Raw genomic sequence first — 19,860 nt, forward strand, 5'->3', positions numbered from 1 at the left:
GCCGTGATATACGGTATACATATATATATATATACATATACATATACATACATATACATATACATACATATACATATACATATATATACATATACATATATATACATATACATATATATATATATATATATATATATATATATATATATATATATATATATATATATATATATATATATATATATATATATATATATATCACTTTACGCGTTTCTACATTTACGCGGTACCCTGCCAGAACCGGAATTCCCACTTTACGCGGTGCATCTACTCATATACGCGGGTGAAGTATAATTTTTTTATTTAGCTCATAAAATTCATACAAATTACCCGGCCAGAATATAATTTACATTGCTGGAATTCTTACAATTTGATGATCATTTTGAATATAAGCATCATAGATTTTGCATTAGACATACAAATTTTAGATCTAATGCAAGTATTTTGTTTACTCAGAGCAAATATGTTATCTTTTGTGCAAAATATATGACGTGTATATTCAAAATATTCCTGGTCTTGCAAGGAATCCAGCAATGTCAATTATATTATCCTAACTTTAGTCTGAGGTATTATTTATTATTAAAAATGTAAATATACTGTTATAACACAATCATTTCTCTGGTAGGGAGGGAGGGAGGGACCCAGGGAGCAGGTGGGAAGAGGGGGGGAGGTGGGGTATTTTGATTGACAGATAGTATTTGGGTAAGTATATTTTGTTTATTTATTGAAGATATTTGTTTTAGCTCATAAAATTCATACAAATTACCCAGCCAGAATATAATTTACATTGCTGGAATTCTTACAATTTGATGATCATTTTGAATATAAACATCATGGATTTTGCATTAGACATAAATTTTAGATCTACTGTACTAATTATTTTGTTTACTCTGAGCAAATATGTTATCTTTTGTGCAAAATATATGACGTGTGTATTCAAAATATTCCTGGTCTTGCAAGGAATCCAGCAATGTGAACTATATTATCCTAACTTTAGTCTGAGGTATTATTTATTACTAAAAAGATAAATATTCTGATTTCTCCCAAACATTTCTCTGGTAGGGAGGGAAGGTGGGGGGGAGGGAGGGACCGACCGACCCAGCTGGCATGGTGGGAAGAGGGGGGGAGGCAAGGTGGGGTGTTTTGATTGACAGATAGTGTCGTGAAGAATATTTTTTTTTTTTATTAACTGAAGATATTTGTTTTAGCTCATAAAATTCATACAAATTACCCGGCCAGAATATAATTTACATTGTTGGAATTCTTACAATTTGATGATCATTTTGAATATAAACATCATAGATTTTGCATTAGACATACAAATTTTAGATCTAATGTAAGTATTTTGTTTACTCTGAGTAAATATGTTATCTTTTGTGCAAAATATATGACATTTATATTCAAAATATTCCTGGTCTTACAAGGAATCCAGCAATGTCAATTATATTATCCTAACTTTAGTTTGAGGTATTATTTATTACTATACCTTAAAATATAGTGTTTTCCCCCCAATCATTTCTCAGAGAGGGAAGAGCCAGCGAGTGTGAGAAGAGGGGGAGGGAGCTGAGTCCATTATTTGAATGGACATTAACTTGGCGACTGTATTTCTCTATTTCTCTTAAATATTAATTGTGTGCGTGTACCATCATAAAATTAACATGTTATTTTTACTAGAACATAGGTATTGTGTCGGAAAAAGTGGAGTTTGGGGGTCGGCCCGGTCTCTATTTCAATTAATCCCATATGTTATGTTGTTCACTTTACGCGGGCTGCCGTGGGTTCAATTGACCCGTAAAGAGAGGGTTCACTGTATTGAAATTGTTGTCAGTCTTGTATTATAGAAAGTAAATAGTCTTCTGAAATGTAAACAGTCTATTGCTTATCGCTGGAATATAACGGAAAAATCTCATTATCTGCTCGCAAAGCTCCGCCCACAATACACTGCCATTCTTAGTACAGTGGTCCCTCGGTTAACGAATGGTTCGATTAATGAAATTTCGGTTAACGAATTACCTCCCATAAGGATCTTCAATTCGGTTAACGAACAAAACTTTGATTAACGATACCCTTAAGACAAACACGTTTTGTTGTGAGCATCAGCTGATGGGCTAGTCTGCCAATTCAGTAATCTGTTCTATGTTTACATTTGTTTCCAGTGGAGCAAATATCAAGAAAGTTGTGCTCTTTAATATTTGTGCATTTTGTATATTAAAATTATTCGTCATTTTAAAATTTAGTTCCAGTACAGGGAACTAGTTTTTTGCGCGCCCATCAGCCGCTTGACTCACCCACCAGGCGTCAGTGTGGCTTTGTTTACAGTGGAGTGAACATCGATTTTGTTGTTGTCTTGAATATTTTTGCATTTTTACATTAAAATTATTGGTCATTCTGAAATTCAGTTAATATATTGATAATATATAGCGCAGTGCAGTGTTGGGTTATATAAAATAATCTTGAATTACACCTAGTGAACTTAAAATTTTATTGGTGAAATTACTGCATCAAGCATGGATCCCCTGAAAGGTGATTTCTCCTCCATCCCCACTTCCTTCTCTTCTCCTTTCTCCTCCACCCCCAATTCTAATTCCCATCATCATCATCAACCAGGAACCTTCTACATACACACCTCAAAGTAAGTGTACTTTACTGCATTTTTTTTTTTTACCTTGTATGTACTTTTCTGTGAGCTGGAACCAATTACCCAATATCCCATTGAAACAATGTGTTCGTTTACCGAGGGACCACTGTACTTGACGTCAGTTTAATTCTTGCCTTTGAAAGCTCGGTCACTGCTTAGTTTAAAAAGTTAATCTTAGAAAATTAATATAAGCTCATAGCCTGATTTTCACAAGCCGATGTGTACAGTAAAAGAGTCTGATGATTATATCCGTGAAAATCTCAACTTGGTAACTCAGGGGATGTGAGAAGCTGGGAGAGGAAAGGAACTGACTCCTGCCCTCACTCTCTAGCCCTCGACTTCTCTGTATAACAGGTACGTGTTATTCATCCGAGTATCCATGTATGTAGTTTCCTCAGTTGTATGGGTGTCTGGAGAGACCAAGAGTATGAGGGTCGCCATTTTACTTCTTGGTGAATGTAACAAAGTAGTGCAGGTAGGCTATTAGTCCTAGTGCTATTGTTAAGAGTCCTGTTACTAAGTAAGAGCTACAATTCTCAGGTAACCTGTATTGATGGTGCTCAAGTGTGCTATATGTAAGATTATAGTGTTATGTGTTCTTTTAAAGGTACACCAAGTAATGGTGGATGTTGAAAGGTGTATCAATTGAAGTACAAACTGAGTGGAGTCATGGAGGTGATCCTTGTTGTGTGTTACTGAAAGTAGTCTATAAGTCTAATTTCATTTCAATAAAACATTTTTATTATATGTTGGGGGTCTCATTCTCCTGCAGTATTCACCTTTGTCTCTTCCCATATCTTGGTACCAGTATTACAGTAAATCCCCATGTCCTAACCCTCGAGCCATGCTACCACAGGTCAGGGGTTAAGGGGGGGGGGTTACCCTGAGAAGTAAAGTAACTAAGAAATAGCTAACATAAGAAGTTAATAAAGTAAGAAATTTAAGTAAAATAGAACCTGACAAATATTATGAAACCAACACATAAATGGCCAAGAATGGGAGCTATTACTATTCCTCACTGTAAATGCCTTAGTTAAGAAAGGTCGGGTGATGGGCAAGTTGAAGGGAATGGTTGAAACCCGACTTTTGACCCACTCAATATTTATTAATATGGTCAAAAACCTGCAGAGAACAAGGTGTTCATTAGTAGAGTAAACTCTTGTTATTCGCGAGGGATAGGTTTCTGAGGAATGGCACGAATAGGCAAAACCTCGAATAGCAACTTAGACTACCTTAATGCACTACTGTATACCTATTCCAAACAACCGATCAGCTGCGGCACCACTCATCCACTCCTTTAACTTGTCTAATAATTAAACTTTCTTTGTCAGAGTCATCACTGACTTCTGCCTTTTACATTTCACTCCACTAGCATCACTAGCGCTGACACTAGGCAATCTTTTAGGGGCCATTTTCACAAAGAAACACTGAAGTTTTGAGAGTACAACACAAGATGCTACGTGGGGTGACTCGTTGTGCAGCAGGAAAAAGCTTGCAGGCTAGCCACCATCTGCTTACCGCGAAGCATTGAAATCATGAATCGCAAACCCGCAAATGGGAAGGGTCTACTGTATTACATGGTAACCCATCTGATACATAACTTGCTAGTCTCACACAATTTTATCTTAACTACATGAGATCATTAAACAGAGTGACATAATACAAAGTAAAAACATTATTAATCTTAGTTGCGCTTCATTCCTCTTTGTCTTATTGCTCCAGATAAGGCAGAAAACAAGAAGGCATAATTAGTCCACAATATTTCAGTACTGAGGGGTACGTCATCACGTAGGCTGAACTGACAAGTGGGGGTCGATGTAAATCAGTATGGTATTCCAAGAGACAACAGTACAGCGTAAATTGTCTTAGCACAAAACTCAGTGACAGGATTGTCAGATGGAGTGTTCACTACTGACAGCAGAAGGCGTAGATGTTCACAGCATCGCTGTAAGGCTTGGTCTGAGTTAGGGAAGGCCAGACAGTCACCGCCACCTGTCGACTCAGCAAAACCAGGACCGCTCGGCTGTAAACACCCCCTTAGCTCGCTCCACTCCCCTCTCCCACATCTTCAATACTCTCTTAACTAAACTATTTCTAACGTGGTTGTAGGCTGATAGATTTATACTTGTTTGGGTAAGGTGACAATCGTAGACAGCACATCGGTTGAGGCGCTAGGAGGTGCTGAGTGGAGGTGCTGAAGGCAGCAAATGCTAGCACTGTATAGCTGAAGCCAGCAGCAATAACACTCACCATTTAGGAAATAAAACATCTGCCATTGCAACAGAGTCAGTTATGAGTTTCCATATACATTTAAAAAGTCATCTCTCTAAAAATAAAGGATAAAAACCAAAGATGAAATACTGTACATATATGGAGATGTAGCTACTGTATATAAATTTCTGATTATGTAACACATACATACTGTATATACATCTACACTAGTTGCATAAACAGATGCTGTTTTGACAGACTGTGGTGTCAAGGCTTAAACTTTTTTACATCCGCTGAAAACAGACACTCATAGCCACATACCTAAGTATGCCACGTACCTAAGTATAGCCCAATTATCCTAAACCAGAGAGAGAGAGAGAGAATTTGTACACTTTGAGTACTCAGACAATATGAACAATAAGGTGAAATAATCTCTACCAATACACTGTAGGTTACCATCCTTAACTACTCACAGCATTTCCCATGTATGCAGTTCTAAAGAGATAGCTGAGAATGCGACATCTTGATCCCCCGGACACAAGGATTAAGTCGGTGCAGCCATCCCCGAGGTGAGCCGAGGGCGATATTCCACAAGGAGAGAGGCGACACGCACATGACACCAGAGCCGAGGTCACGACACTCCATCGACCAGTGAACTGTGGATGACGATGAAAGAAACGTCAATTAAACAATCTGCTAGTCTTGTGTCCCATGAAAATTATGCTACAATTCTCCCCAAAAAAAGACAGAGAGAGAGAGAGAGAGAAATAGAGCGAGCAACATCTGCCACATCCAAATAAAGATCCACTGTCACGTAAAACACAACTTGTATTATGTCTTTGTATTCATTGTTTTCTGGCTATTTTCTATACTTGTGTAGGTTAGCCAAAGGTACTAAGTGACCCAATGTATAGCCAAAGGTACTAAGTGACCCAATGTATAGCCAAAGGTACTAAGTGACCCAATGTATAGCCAAAGGTACTAAGTGACCCAATGTATAGCCAAAGGTACTAAGTGACCCAATGTATAGCCAAAGGTACTAAGTGACCCAATGTATAGCCAAAGGTACTAAGTGACCCAATGTATAGCCAAAGGTACTAAGTGACCCAATGTATAGCCAAAGGTACTAAGTGACCCAATGTATAGCCAAAGGTACTAAGTGACCCAATGTATAGCCAAAGGTACTAAGTGACCCAATGTATAGCCAAAGGTACTAAGTGACCCAATGTATAGCCAAAGGTACTAAGTGACCCAATGTATAGCAGATGATGACTGTGTTTACAAAATGAGAAATAGAAGGATTACTGCTGTGGTTAATATTAGATAAGTTGAATTATTTGATAGCAAGAAAAATTTATGAGATCATTACATAAAAACTAATATAATGAAGAATGATTAGATAGAGATGTGTTTGAGGGATTACTGAACTATTGCTGCTACAAGAAAATGACAAATAAAATTACTGTACCTGCAGCCAGTCCCCAGGTGTTGGAAGAGACATGGCAGCTTTATCACACACACTACACTGGTGACTACATATATTAATGTCATAAGGCTGAGCTAATGGGTTTGCTGGAGTCAACACCCTCAATTGGCCCTCATAAGACCGATTCTTTAAAAACTGTAATACTCCAGATACCAAGTAGCGAGATGGTCCAAGCTTTCGCCATTGTTCCGAGGTTTTTAACAAGTCACCAAAATATCCATATGACACCATGGTAGTTGCAACCGATTGCAGATGATTATTTCTATGGATAGCTGCAACATCAACACACCGACTATCACCTGAAAAAAAAAATCACATGTCCGATGAACATAAAATGCAGTTTCATTTCTTAAAACAGCTCTAAAGACTTAATAGTGTACTGCCACATAAACAGTTGTCCCTCACCAACAGTGGGGGTTAGGTTCCTGAAACACTATGTGGCTGGCAAGACTGAAGGCTTATGGGAAATAGAGGGTAAGGTTCCATGGTCATGGGTAGCACTTATCAAAGCCTAACTAAGTTGCCCATTCCTTCTCTAAACAATATACAGTGGTCCCTCGGTTAACGAACACAATTTGTTCCAGAAGGTCGTTAGTTAACCGAAAATTTCGTAAACCAAAACCATTGTTTCAATGGGATTTTGGGTAATTGGTTCCAGCTCACCGAAAATTACATACAAAGTAAAAAAAAATGCAGTAAAGTACACTTACTTTGAGGTGTGTATGTAGAAGGTTCCTGGATGATGATGATGGGAATTAGAAGTGGGGGTGGAGGAGAAGGGAGAAGAGAAGGAAGTGGGGGTGGAAGAGAAATCACCCCATGCTTCATGCCGTCATTTCACCCATAAAATTTTAAGTTCACTAGGTGTAATTCAAGATTATTTTCTTTAAATCAACACTGCACTATATATTGTTAACATGTTAAATAAATTTCAGAATGACCAATAATTGTACTGTAAAAACGTAAAAATACTCTGTGTTCAAGAGACCCAAAAGCAAGATGTTTCCTCCACTGAACAGAGATACAAACTGAGGCCTTGGTGGGTGAGTGAAGTGGTTGTTGGGTGCACCAAAAACTAGTTCCCTGTACTGCAATTATGTTAAATAAGTGTTAAAATTACTAAAAATTTTAATATAAAACTTGGAAAATTATTGAATAGTACAACCTTCTTGATATTTACTCCAATTTTAACGAATGTAAGCCCTAGAACCGATTTCTGTATTGGCGGACTAATCTTCCAGCTGGCGAGCAAGCCAAAGCATGTCGAAACATTTTCGTAATAATTTCGTTAACCGAATTTTTGTTCGTTAACCGAATTGAATATTCTTATGGAAGGTAATTCATTAACCGAAATTTTTGTAACCGAGGCGTTCGTTAACCGAGGGACCACTGTAGTATGTACCTGTATTACACATTTAATTACATTTGAGTAAGGTACATGTAAAACACCTTTATAAAAAGTAAACAGTAATATAAATTTTACAGTACACCTCCATGGAGATGGCATGTTGTTATAGAATAAGAAAAATGAAGTGTGCGTGTGTGTGGACTTGGCAGGTCACCAGGTTAGGCTGACCCTGTAGCTACATCCCTCCAGCTCTCCCTCTACCAGGCCAAGCTGTGTTGTTGTTATTTTACAACTTGTATTTTTGGGTAGATACTGTACAGTAAAACCCTGCTTTACGCGGTTTCCACGTTTACGCAGTACCCTGCCGAACACAGAATGCTCACTTTACGCGGTGCATGTACTCTTTTACGCAGAGAGCGGCGTAGGCAGGGTGCGCAGAAGGTCGCCCAGTCATCAAAACATTACCGAGTTCTTCACCCGCCACCCACCACAGCCGGCCCAAGTCAGTGATAGTGATAATGATAGTGAGGATATGGGCTTATAAGGACTTATATGGACTTTGAGGGGTTTGACAAAGAGGCCCTGCAAGCCTCTGTGGTGGATAGTGATACAATTGACACAAGTGATACTGGTGAGGGCCAATAATTATAATCTGCCCTCTGCCTCGGAACCAACCCCCCATCCCCGTGTGCCCAGCCATCTTTTCTACTAATGTAAGTGTTAAAAAAACCTAATATTATTGTTATTTCTCTTAATTATTAATTGTGTGTGCATACCATCATAAAATTAAGAAGTTACTTTTACTACAACGTAGGTATTGTGTCTGAAAAAGTGGAGTTTAGGGGTCGGCCCGGTCTCTATTTCAATTAATCCCATATGTTATGTTGTTCACTTTACGCGTTTCTCGCTTTACGCGGGCCGCCGTGGGTTCAATTGACCGCGTGAAGTGAGGGTTCACTGTACAGTATATGTAATTTTAAAAAAAAATTATTTTTTATTTTTTGTACTGTTACATGCACACACAGTCATTTATACAGAATGTGTAAAAAATGATTATCATAAGGTCAAAAACAGGGAATAAATTATTTTTACGTCCACAGGAGTCATACGCTCATATTATTAAACAACATCTTCCCTTGAAGAGGGTCGTTGTGTTAAGTTATCCTGTAAACAGATTTTTTGTTAATGGTCCCGATAAATCCATACAGGAGTCTGTAACTATATACTGTACCAGTTTTGGGATAACATTTTCATTCCTACTACTGTACTGTACTGTACTATATTATCTTAATGCATAACATAAAAGGAAATAATTGATGTAAACTTTCCCTTAGAAGAAGTATTCAACATTCCCTTGAAGAGGGTCGTGTTTCAAAGTTTTAAATATGAGTCCTGGTACTTAACGGGGAAGTGTGGCGGTAAAATGAACTAAGTCCAATAAAATTTATTTATAATATTGAAATAAGTTAATTTTACCGCCACACTTCCCCGTTAAGTACTGTACTGCGGTGTCCCTCAGGACTCATTTAGTTTAAAACTCGGGTTTAAACACGACGACCCTCTTCAAGGGAAGATGTTGTTTAATAATACGGGTGTGAGTATTTCCACGCTAAGCTGGGCCGTAAGCCCCGCCCCTCGTCTACAATGACAAAAAGCTGATTGGTTTCCCTGTGCGTTTTACCTCCCCCCCGGACTGCGCATATACATGTACAAGCGAGTATTTATATCGACCTTTAATAATAAATATTTAAAATTTTCTAACAACCTCTCTGAAGTGATAATGCCTTGAAGTGATTTGCATTTTGATAATCCATATATTTAACATCATTTTAGATAATAACAGGTCTGCTTACCACTTGTGAACATATTTAGTATTAATTTTCTATGAACTAATTGGCTATTAGTATAGAAAAGGGGCAGGGCCTACGGGCCAGGTTAGTGTAGAAAGGGTATAGTGTTGGATCGTGGGAGAGGAAGGAGAGAGAGCGGGAGGAGATATGGTGTTGGGGAACTCAGCCTTTCTCTACCAGACCAAGGTGTGAGCTGCATTATTGTTCTTTTTCAACCTGTAGTTTCGGTTAGATATACGCATTTCATTTCACTTTATTTTTTTTTTACTGTTGCATGCACATACAATCGTTCATACTGAATGTGGGGAGGGGGGGAATCATAAGGTTAGAACCACAAAAATGAAGAAAAATTTCTTATGTTCACAGGAGTTAGCCCATGATAGTGGGAGGGGGAGGGAGGAGCACGCTCCTGTCTCCCGCGACTTTAGTGAAACGATTGCCAGATGGGAATGTAGTACAGTATTTTTTTTTTTTATTTATTTATTAGTATAATATTTATTTATTCCTCACATTTACAGAGGAATATATTAGACCATGGAGGGATAAAATGCCACACTAACCCGCACATACTCTAAACCCAATACAGTACCGTAGTTGGTGAAATAGAATCTAAGGATGGGAAATCCGTGGTTGGCGAGGGTCTACTGTATCTCAACACTGTCCTTCATTTAACAACAGTTACATTCCTGACAGGCACTCCTCCAGTTATTTTACACCATTCACTCTTTGCTGACTATACAAACTCACACTATAAGTCTATCAAATAACATTCCATGACTAAAATAGGCCTTCAACTGACCCATGATGATGTGCAGGGCAGCAGTAGTGACGTCACTTGTGCCGTGAGTACCATGACACATGGCATCAGTGCTGCCACCTTCAAATAAAATGGAGATGTAGTGACAGATGTTGACTTGGATCACCCACAGAATCTCCACCCCAGCTTATTTCACTTAAAGATTAACCACCTTAACATTGAGAGGATGAGGTTAGGTTAATGTGTTTAATTTTTAGGTAAAATAAGCTGGGGTGGAGATTCTTCAGGTGTTCTGTTTATTCTTCTCCAAAGTACAATAATTAATAGTAAGTGAATGTAATCCATTTTAATAATTACTCAACATTTAACAAACTGTGTCAGAAATTCAGTTTCCAAATCAAGAATACACTTTTTGGCCGACATAAAATTAATAAATTTGATATGTCTGAATTCAGTACAATACTGTATTACTGAACCTTGTAGAAAAGATTGAGCTATTTATACAAAAATCAAACTTATTTATAGTGTCAAATATATGTCATTTTAGATACAGATCAACTATGGCACTGGGATTACTATGCATTATCATTAGCCATATATTTTTAACAACTTATAAGAACACAAAAAGTAATTACTGTACTGTACCTGGAATGATGCCCAGCCGTAAGTGCGTAGTTGGCAGGATTATGTCAGGGTCGTGTGGGTCAATTCCTGCCTTCCTAGCTGCCGACATCAACAGCCCCATCACCAACTCATTCACCAGACCATCACCACCCACAGCCACCACACCATCCATCTCCTCCATACCCACACCATCCTCCACCAGCTGCCGCCCATGACCCCGGTACTCTGTCTGTCGGTAAATGTTGACATGATAAACAACTTCTCAGCTGTAGTGAACACCAGCTGCATAATAAACAACTTGGCTATAGTGAGCAAAAGCCTAAAATACATCTGCCATTTTTACCAAACTTTATTTCCTAATTGTTAAGATTTGGTAGAAATTAGTTGACTTGTGGTAACTTGCTATTCCATTTAAAATGTTGTTTGATCACAATATAAGCAAACTATACCTTAACTTATGTTATTCAAAGTTATAATTTGAGTACAGTACTTGCATAGTCCTTCCTGCCTTTTTACACACCAGTTTGAATTATATGTAAGCAAAATGTGTCTCACACACACACCTGTACAACAGTAGTGTGTAAGGCAGCACGGCTGAACAGTGGGGCCACCTTCTGTTTGTAGATCTGGTGGGCTTGTCTCTTCCCACCTACAGGGTTGATCACCACCAACACCTTCCTTGGCCGCAGTGTTAAACCTGTGGGTGGGGAGATGTACAGGTACATGACATAGTCTTGGGGTGATGTACAGATAATTGACTTACTATAGGAGTCCTGGGGATGACTGACAATTAGATATATGAGCTGCATTTAGACAAACAGTAGTACAGTACAAGAAATAACAACATCCATAACAACAATAAAAATAATAAAAATAAAAATATTGTAATAATAATAATAATAATAATACCAACAATAAGTGTATCGGTCCACAAGATCGTGATTATAATCTGTGTTACTGTCAGTGGGAATCCCAGGAGAGCTCTGATGGTCGATATTGAACCACAGATCTCTCTCTCTCATGCCTTTATTGTCTCTCTCTCTCTCTCTCTCTCCTAGACTAGATCATATTTAATCAAACATCATTAACTAAACTTATTCACTCCCTCCCTTCCCTCACTTTTCATCTCCCCCCTCTCAACATCCCTCCATCCCCTTTTACCCCCCCCTTTCCATCTCCTCCCTCACCTTTCATCTTCCTCCCTCCCCTCCCTTTTCATCTTCTCCTCCATCGCTCCCCTCCTTTCACCTTCTCCACCCTCTCATGACGTCTTCCCTTCCTCCCCTCCCCTCACCTTCCACCCCCCTAACTTCTCACCCCTCACCTCTCATCCTCCTTCCCCTCACACTCACTGGGTCAGATTAAGATGATGAGACACAGGAAGAGAAGAAGAGGAGTAAAGGAGGAAACAGGAAGAGAAAGAGAGATTAAACTTCAGTAAAATAAGTAAATAACTAAATATAAATGGAAAGAAATTATCTAAATACATAGACATACATATACACATACATACATACATACATACATACATACATACATACATAGACATACATACATTACACAAATATATACATAATTACATACTGTCCAACATTAATTCTTTGGGTAGTTTCATGGTACAGCTTCATGGTACAGCTTCATGATACAATTTCATGGTACAGCTTCATGGTACAATTTCATGGTACAGCTTCATGGTACAATTTCATGGTACAGCTTCATGGGTTCAGCTTCATGGTACAGCTTCAAGGTACAGTTTCAAGGTACAGTTTCATGGTAATTTTATGGTACAGATTCATGGTACAATTTCATGGTACACTAATATGGTACAGCTTCAAGGTAAAACATCAAGGTACAGCTTTAAGATACAGTTTCATGGTACAGCTTCAAGGTAAAGCATCAAGGTACAGTTCCATGGTACAGCTTTAAGATACTTTATTATGGTACAGCTGCATGGTACAGTTTAACCTGACCTTCTCCTTTACATCACTGTGATAAATAATCCAACAGTGTTCCTAGTGCTCAGCTGCTCAATGTTTCATTACAATTGATCCATCTTGTGTGTGGATACCGTGGTGCACATCACACTAGGTGGATACTGTGGTGCACGTCACACTAGGTGGATACCGTGGTGCATGTCACACTAGGTGGATACTGTGGTGCATGTCACACTAGGTGGATACTGTGGTGCACATCACACTAGGTGGATATTGTGGTGCATGTCACACTAGGTGGATACTGTGGTGCAGGTCACACTAGGCGGATACTGTGGTGCAGGTCACACTAGGTGGATACTGTGGTGCACGTCACACTAGGCGGATACTGTGGTGCAGGTCACACTAGGTGGATATTGTGGTGCATGTCTGATCTGATCTGACTTTCTGCCTCATTTGTACACAATTGAAGGGTCTCAATTGTTTCTCTTACTTGGACAACACAACATACATATAGCGTTTCTCAATGTTTAATTTTTTTAATTCATGGCTCTTTTTTATTATTTCTTTTTATAATTTCTATTAAATTTTAGTAGTACAGTACTATATTTTTTTTATAATTGTTATTTTTTTCTTAATTTTATTATTATTTTCGCCCCCCCCCCACCCCCCAGGCCTTGATGCAGGTCATTATAAAATGACCTGTGCCTGTAAAAAAAAAATCACAGGTAAACCCACCTTGTATCAGAGACCAGATAGCATGATGCCACGTCACAACAACGTCTCCGGCCGCGTGCACCAACACCACTGTCCTCGACTTCCACTTCAAGCCACGCCCTCGGTCACAGTACTCCAGCGTTAGCCCGGAGTCCATGCCCTTGCCGAGTGAGTGTTTGCATCGAGCGACGGCCAGGGGAGAGGCGTGGCCGGGCGTGGGCGTGATAGGATGGGCGTAATGACAGCATGACAGCGATGCTTTAGGACACAGCCAACATCCCAATATCTCTGCGGGACGGACTTGGCGATAACCTACAACACATAACAAAACAATTATTAACTATATACCAGGTATCTAATAACATAATTACAATAACTTAATAATAGCACAACTTAATTATAACAATTTAAATTCTAAATTACATATACAAATATTTTTTGTCTTGTAAATAGCAGATGCAATATATACATGCGAGCATCACTAAAGACACAAAGTAGGCAGGTAACAAACAGGGAGGTACTACCGCCTGGGAAGATGTTGGAAGCATAATGTGTTGTCTAATGGTAGACCCTGCTGCCATATGTGACCAAGTCCCAGGTTGATGATCTGACTTTCTGCCTCATTTGTACACAATTGCAGGGTCTCAATTTTCTCTTACTTTGTCAACACAACAAACATATGTTGTTTCTCACTCCTGACCCTTTTTTTTTCATTTTTTTATTTTTTTTATTATTATTAATATTATTATTATTACAGTGTTGTTATTATTATTATTATAATTATTAATTTATTATTTTATTTTCATTTTTTTTATTTACTATGAATTATTATTACCCCCCCCCCCGATGTGGGTCAGTGACCTGTGCCCGGTTTTTTTTTTTTACGGGCATTAGCCCACCCGGGCACAGGTCATTTTTAATGACCCACATCAAGGCCTGGGGGGCAAAAATATAAAATAATAATAATAATGATGATGATGATGATGATGATGATGATAATAATAACAATAATAAATTTAATAAAAATATATAAAATAAATAACAATTACAATAAACGAAAATAATAATAATAATAATAAAATTAATACAAATATTTAAAAATAAATAACAATTATAATAAAAAAATAATAATAAAAAACTATAAATAAAAAATTCAATAGTGAGAAATGATATATGTTTGTTGTGTTGTTAATAGTAAGAGAAACAATTAAGACCCTGCAATTGTGTGTAAATGAGGCAGAAAGACAGATCATCAACCTGGGACTTGGTCACATATGGCAGCAGGGTCTACCATTAGACAACACATTAAGCTTCCAATATCTTCCCAGGCGGTAGTACCTCCCTGTTGAAAGCTGCTTTCTCCCTACTACCTACTAAATCTTATCCACGTTTTCATTGTGGATCTACATGAAACATATATACATGTGTGTGTATATACATACAGTATATATATATATATATATATATATATATATATATATATATATATATATATATATATATATATATATATATATATATACAATATGAGCTATATCTGACCTCATCTCATATTGGCTAATACAACAAGTTTGTCCCGCACGGGGGCCAGTTTATTGTGCAGCCCTTAGACAAAATAGGAAAATTCTACCAGCAGTAGTGACGTCACCGAGAGAGTCCTCCGTCACGTCTTCCTGACCAATGGTGGAGCAGTACGAATGTAAGGCGTGCTAACTTGTTTCCAACTACTTAAGTTTACAGGTATAGTAGTTGATTTTATTCGCATTACAACTACTTTATATAATGCTGTGCGAGCTTTGAAAACTCTCCTAAATATATACAGTATGTATAACGGGTATAGTATAAAACTGAACAGATACAGTAAACAATAAATGTAAAACGAAAATGTTCAATATTTACTAATATAAAACTAAAAGTAATAAGTAAATATTGGTAAGTGTTGACATCAGTGACGATGTGCCTAAAATATAATGTAATGATACACCTAATATATATTTACAGGGTGACCAGAATAGCTTGTTTGACGTTTGACTAAATATTATAGACAATTATCAAGCAACAAGCTGTTTGTCGCCATTCCCTACATGTGATCATGAAGGATGGAGATAATGAATCTCAGTGTCTCACTTGTAGCAGTTTTCAGTTTTGTTTGTATTTGTGGGTTTATCTAGATAACTTCACACAACACTCAAAAAGACAAAAACAACAAAATCAATGAGCGAAAATACAAACACGCAACAAATAGCATACAAAAGGTCATAAACTGACAACAGCATCACTCGCTACCACCACTACTCCTACCATCTACTGACTGAATCACTTAGAATAGGCAAACTGTACTCCATGCTTTGTCAATAACTTTGTTAAACTAGACAAATCTACTCTATACTCTACATGTAAAGCCTTGTACTTTTACTGTGGCCCCCCTAAGTGTACACACTGTTGTACTTTAATGTGCTTTTTAATCCAAATGATGTACAAGACGTAGAATAAAACCCAATACTGTGTTGACATTACCTCCACAAACTCGTAACTACAACGATTTGAACATAGAGGTATTTCAATTACTGAACAGGATTTATAGTAGAAGTACGGGGATGTGGTGGCCGAAGTGGATAGCCTACACTACCTACTTGCTGGTTCGGGTACAATAAATCCTCTTTTTTAGGGAGGGGGGAGGGGAGGGCAGAAGCAACAGTGACCAACACTGCAGTCGATCACCACCTTTTTTTTTTACCCAACTGAACCAGACAACGTCACGGGAACACAAAACAAAATGCCTTCCTTGTCTTGGCCCGGGTTCAAACTCGGGGCCTTTAAAATGTAAAGGCGAGTCGCGTCTGCCATTGAGCTACGGGTACGAGAACTTAAAAGTCCACACGCCAGTAAAATGCAGTAATATTTTCCGTGAACGCCACAGCCACTTCCGCCCTTGGTATGTCGGGAAGGTGCCCACGGCGTAGTACATAGATGTCATTATTATTATTATTATTGCAGTAGAATCTATAACTTTCTAAACAAACTCTTTTAACGTGGACTAAATTTAGGTTATTAGAGCCGTTATCAGAGCGACGTAAGGCAGGGTACTGGGGCGTGCGCGTGTTATCATCACACTTGGTTTTACCTCTCAGCTGACGACCTACGGGTACTTCAAGTGATAATATTTCAAGTTAGCCTCAGATAAATGTGAGTGTCAATAGTAAGGGGGGGAGTATACAACATCCTGAGAGAAACAGAACAACCATTGATTATCTCCCGGCTCCCTCTCGGTATTCATCGTCGACGAGGTGTACAACAAAAATAACCACTGAGTAGGTCAACACCGGCTAGGCTTTATCCTACTTCAGCACAACACAACCAGTAAACATTCACAACACAACCAGTAAACATTCACAACACAACCAGTAAGCATTCATAACACAACCAGTAAACATTCACAACACAACCAGTAAACATTCACAACACAACCAGTAAACATTCATAACAACACCAGTAAACATTCACAACACAACCAGTAAACATTCACAACACAACCAGTAAACATTCACAACACAACCAGTAAACATTCACAACACAACCAGTAAACATTCATAACAACACCAGTAAACATTCACAACACAACCAGTAAACATTCATAACAACACCAGTAAACATTCACAACACAACCAGTAAACATTCACAACACAACCAGTAAACATTCATAACAACACCAGTAAACATTCATAACAACACCAGTAAACATTCACAACACAACCAGTAAACATTCACAACACAACCAGTAAGCACAATAACACAACACAAACAAACGCCTGGGAACACCACATGCTGCTGGGGTTACTTAATATGGTGACCTGTAGTGTAATGGTCAGTGTGTGTGTGTGTTCATTATAAGGTAAGCCATGTCCCAGGTTAGTTAAGGAGATCAGTATTATTTAATATAATTTAGTTAGTTTAGGTATTGCAAGTCCCTCTCTCTTCCTCCACCCCTTCCTCTCTCTCCACCACCACTTCTCTCTCTTTTTCCCACCCTTCCCTTTCTCTCCTGCCCCTTCCTCTCTCTCTCCCGCCCCTTTCTCTCTCTCTCCTGCCCCTTTCCTGTCTCTTCTCCCCACCCCTTCCTCTCTCCTTCTCCACCCCTTCCTTCTCTTTGGATGTGAAATACACTAAATGCGGAACAAGACACTGCAGGTGGCCTTGTATTACCTTCCTTCAGTCAACGCTGTTCGTCAGGGAGAAAGTGTGTCGCCTACCACCTCCACTACCTCGCTGGTCTACCAGTCACTCAGTTATTACATACACTGACTAGTACCTTGTGTTTACTACAACACTAGTACTGCATGTTCACTACAACACTAGTACTGCATGTTCACTACAACACTAGTAATACATGTTCACTACAACACTAGTACTACATGTTCACTACAACACTAGTACTACATGTTCATACACTAGTAATACATGTTTACTACAACACTAGTAATACATGTTCACTACAACACTAGTACTACATGTTCACTACAACACTAGTAATACATGTTCACTACAACACTAGTACTATATGTTCACTACAACACTAGTACTACATGTTCACTACAACACTAATACTACATGTTCACTACAACACTAGTACTACATGTTCACTACAACACTAGTACTGCATGTTCACTACAAACACTAGTACTATATGTTCACTACAACACTAGTAATACATTTCACTACAACACTAGTACTACATGTTTACTACAACACTAGTACTACATGTTCACTACAACACTAGTACTGCATGTTCACTACAACACTAGTAATACATGTTCACTACAACACTAGTACTACATGTTCACTACAACACTAGTAATACATGTTCACTACAACACTAGTACTATATGTTCACTACAACACTAGTACTACATGTTCACTACAACACTAATACTATGTCTATTTACATAAATCAGTACTACATGTTCACTACAACACTAGTACCATGTTCACTACAATACTAGTACTGCATGTCTACTACAACACTAAATACATGTCACTAAACACTAGTACTACATCATACACTAGTAATACATGTCACTACAACACTAGTACTATATGTCCACTAACACTAGTACTACATGTTCACTACAACACTAATACTACATGTTCACTACAACACTAGTACTACATGTTCACTACAACACTAGTACTACATGTTCACTACAACACTAGTACTACAACACTATGCCTGCATGTTCACTACAACACTAGTACTATGTCACTACTACAATACTACATGTTCACTACAACACTAGTACTACATGTTCACTACAACACTAGTACTACATGTTCACTACAACAACACTAGTACTACATCTTCACTACAACACTATGCCTGCATGTTCACTACAACACTAGTACTACATGTTCACTACAACACTAGAACTACATGTTCACTACAATAGTACTACATGTTCACTACAACACTATGCCTGCATGTTCACTACAACACTAGTACTACATGTTCACTACAACACTAGTACTACATGTTCACTACAACACTAGTACTACATGTTCACTACAACACTAGTACTACATGTTCACAACACTAGTACTACATGTTCACTACAACACTAGTACTACATGTTCACTACTCAACACTAGTACTACATGTTCACTACAACACTAGTAATGTTCACTACAACACTATGCCTGCATGTTCACTACAACACTAGTACTACATGTCTACTAACACTAGTACTACATTGTTCACAACACTAGTACTACATGTTCACTACAACACTATGCCTGCATGTTCACTACAACACTAGTACTACATGTTCACTACAACACTAGTACTCATGTACTACAACACTAGTACTACATGTTCACTACAACACTATGCCTGCATGTTCACTACAAACACTAGTACTACATGTTCACTACAACACTAGTACTACATCACTACAACACTAGTACTACATGTTCACTACAACATTATGCCTGCAGTTCACTACAACACTAGTACTACATGTTCACTACAACACTAGTACTACATGTTCACTACAACACTAGTACTACATGTTCACTACAACACTAGTACTACATGTTCACTACAACACTAGTACTACATGTTCACTACAACACTAGTACTATATGTTCACTAAACACTAGTACTACATGTTCACTACAACACTAGTACTACATGTTCAACACAACACTAGTACTACATGTTCACTACAACACTAGTACTACATGTTCACTACAACACTAGTACTACATGTTCACTACAACACCAGTACTACATGTTCACTACAAC

At 38.1% G+C, this 19,860-nt stretch overlaps 1 protein-coding gene across 1 annotated transcript in view; it reads right to left on the reverse strand.

Annotated features, from left to right (window-relative positions):
- Positions 1–19,860, reverse strand: part of LOC121860585 (ceramide kinase-like) — a 43,252-nt gene that overhangs the window by 13,311 nt on the left and 10,081 nt on the right. Inside the window, exons 2-7 of the mRNA XM_042357753.1 lie at positions 13,584–13,874; positions 11,478–11,611; positions 10,936–11,143; positions 10,333–10,410; positions 6,318–6,634; positions 5,323–5,505 (exon numbers count right to left, since the gene is read on the reverse strand). Coding sequence (XP_042213687.1) covers positions 5,323–5,505; positions 6,318–6,634; positions 10,333–10,410; positions 10,936–11,143; positions 11,478–11,611; positions 13,584–13,874 — 1,211 coding nt within the window. The remainder of the gene's footprint in view (positions 1–5,322; positions 5,506–6,317; positions 6,635–10,332; positions 10,411–10,935; positions 11,144–11,477; positions 11,612–13,583; positions 13,875–19,860) is intronic.

This window comes from Homarus americanus, unplaced genomic scaffold (genome assembly GCF_018991925.1).
Source record: "Homarus americanus isolate GMGI-L3 unplaced genomic scaffold, GMGI_Hamer_2.0 scaffold11150, whole genome shotgun sequence".
Lineage (NCBI taxonomy): Eukaryota > Metazoa > Arthropoda > Malacostraca > Decapoda > Nephropidae > Homarus > Homarus americanus.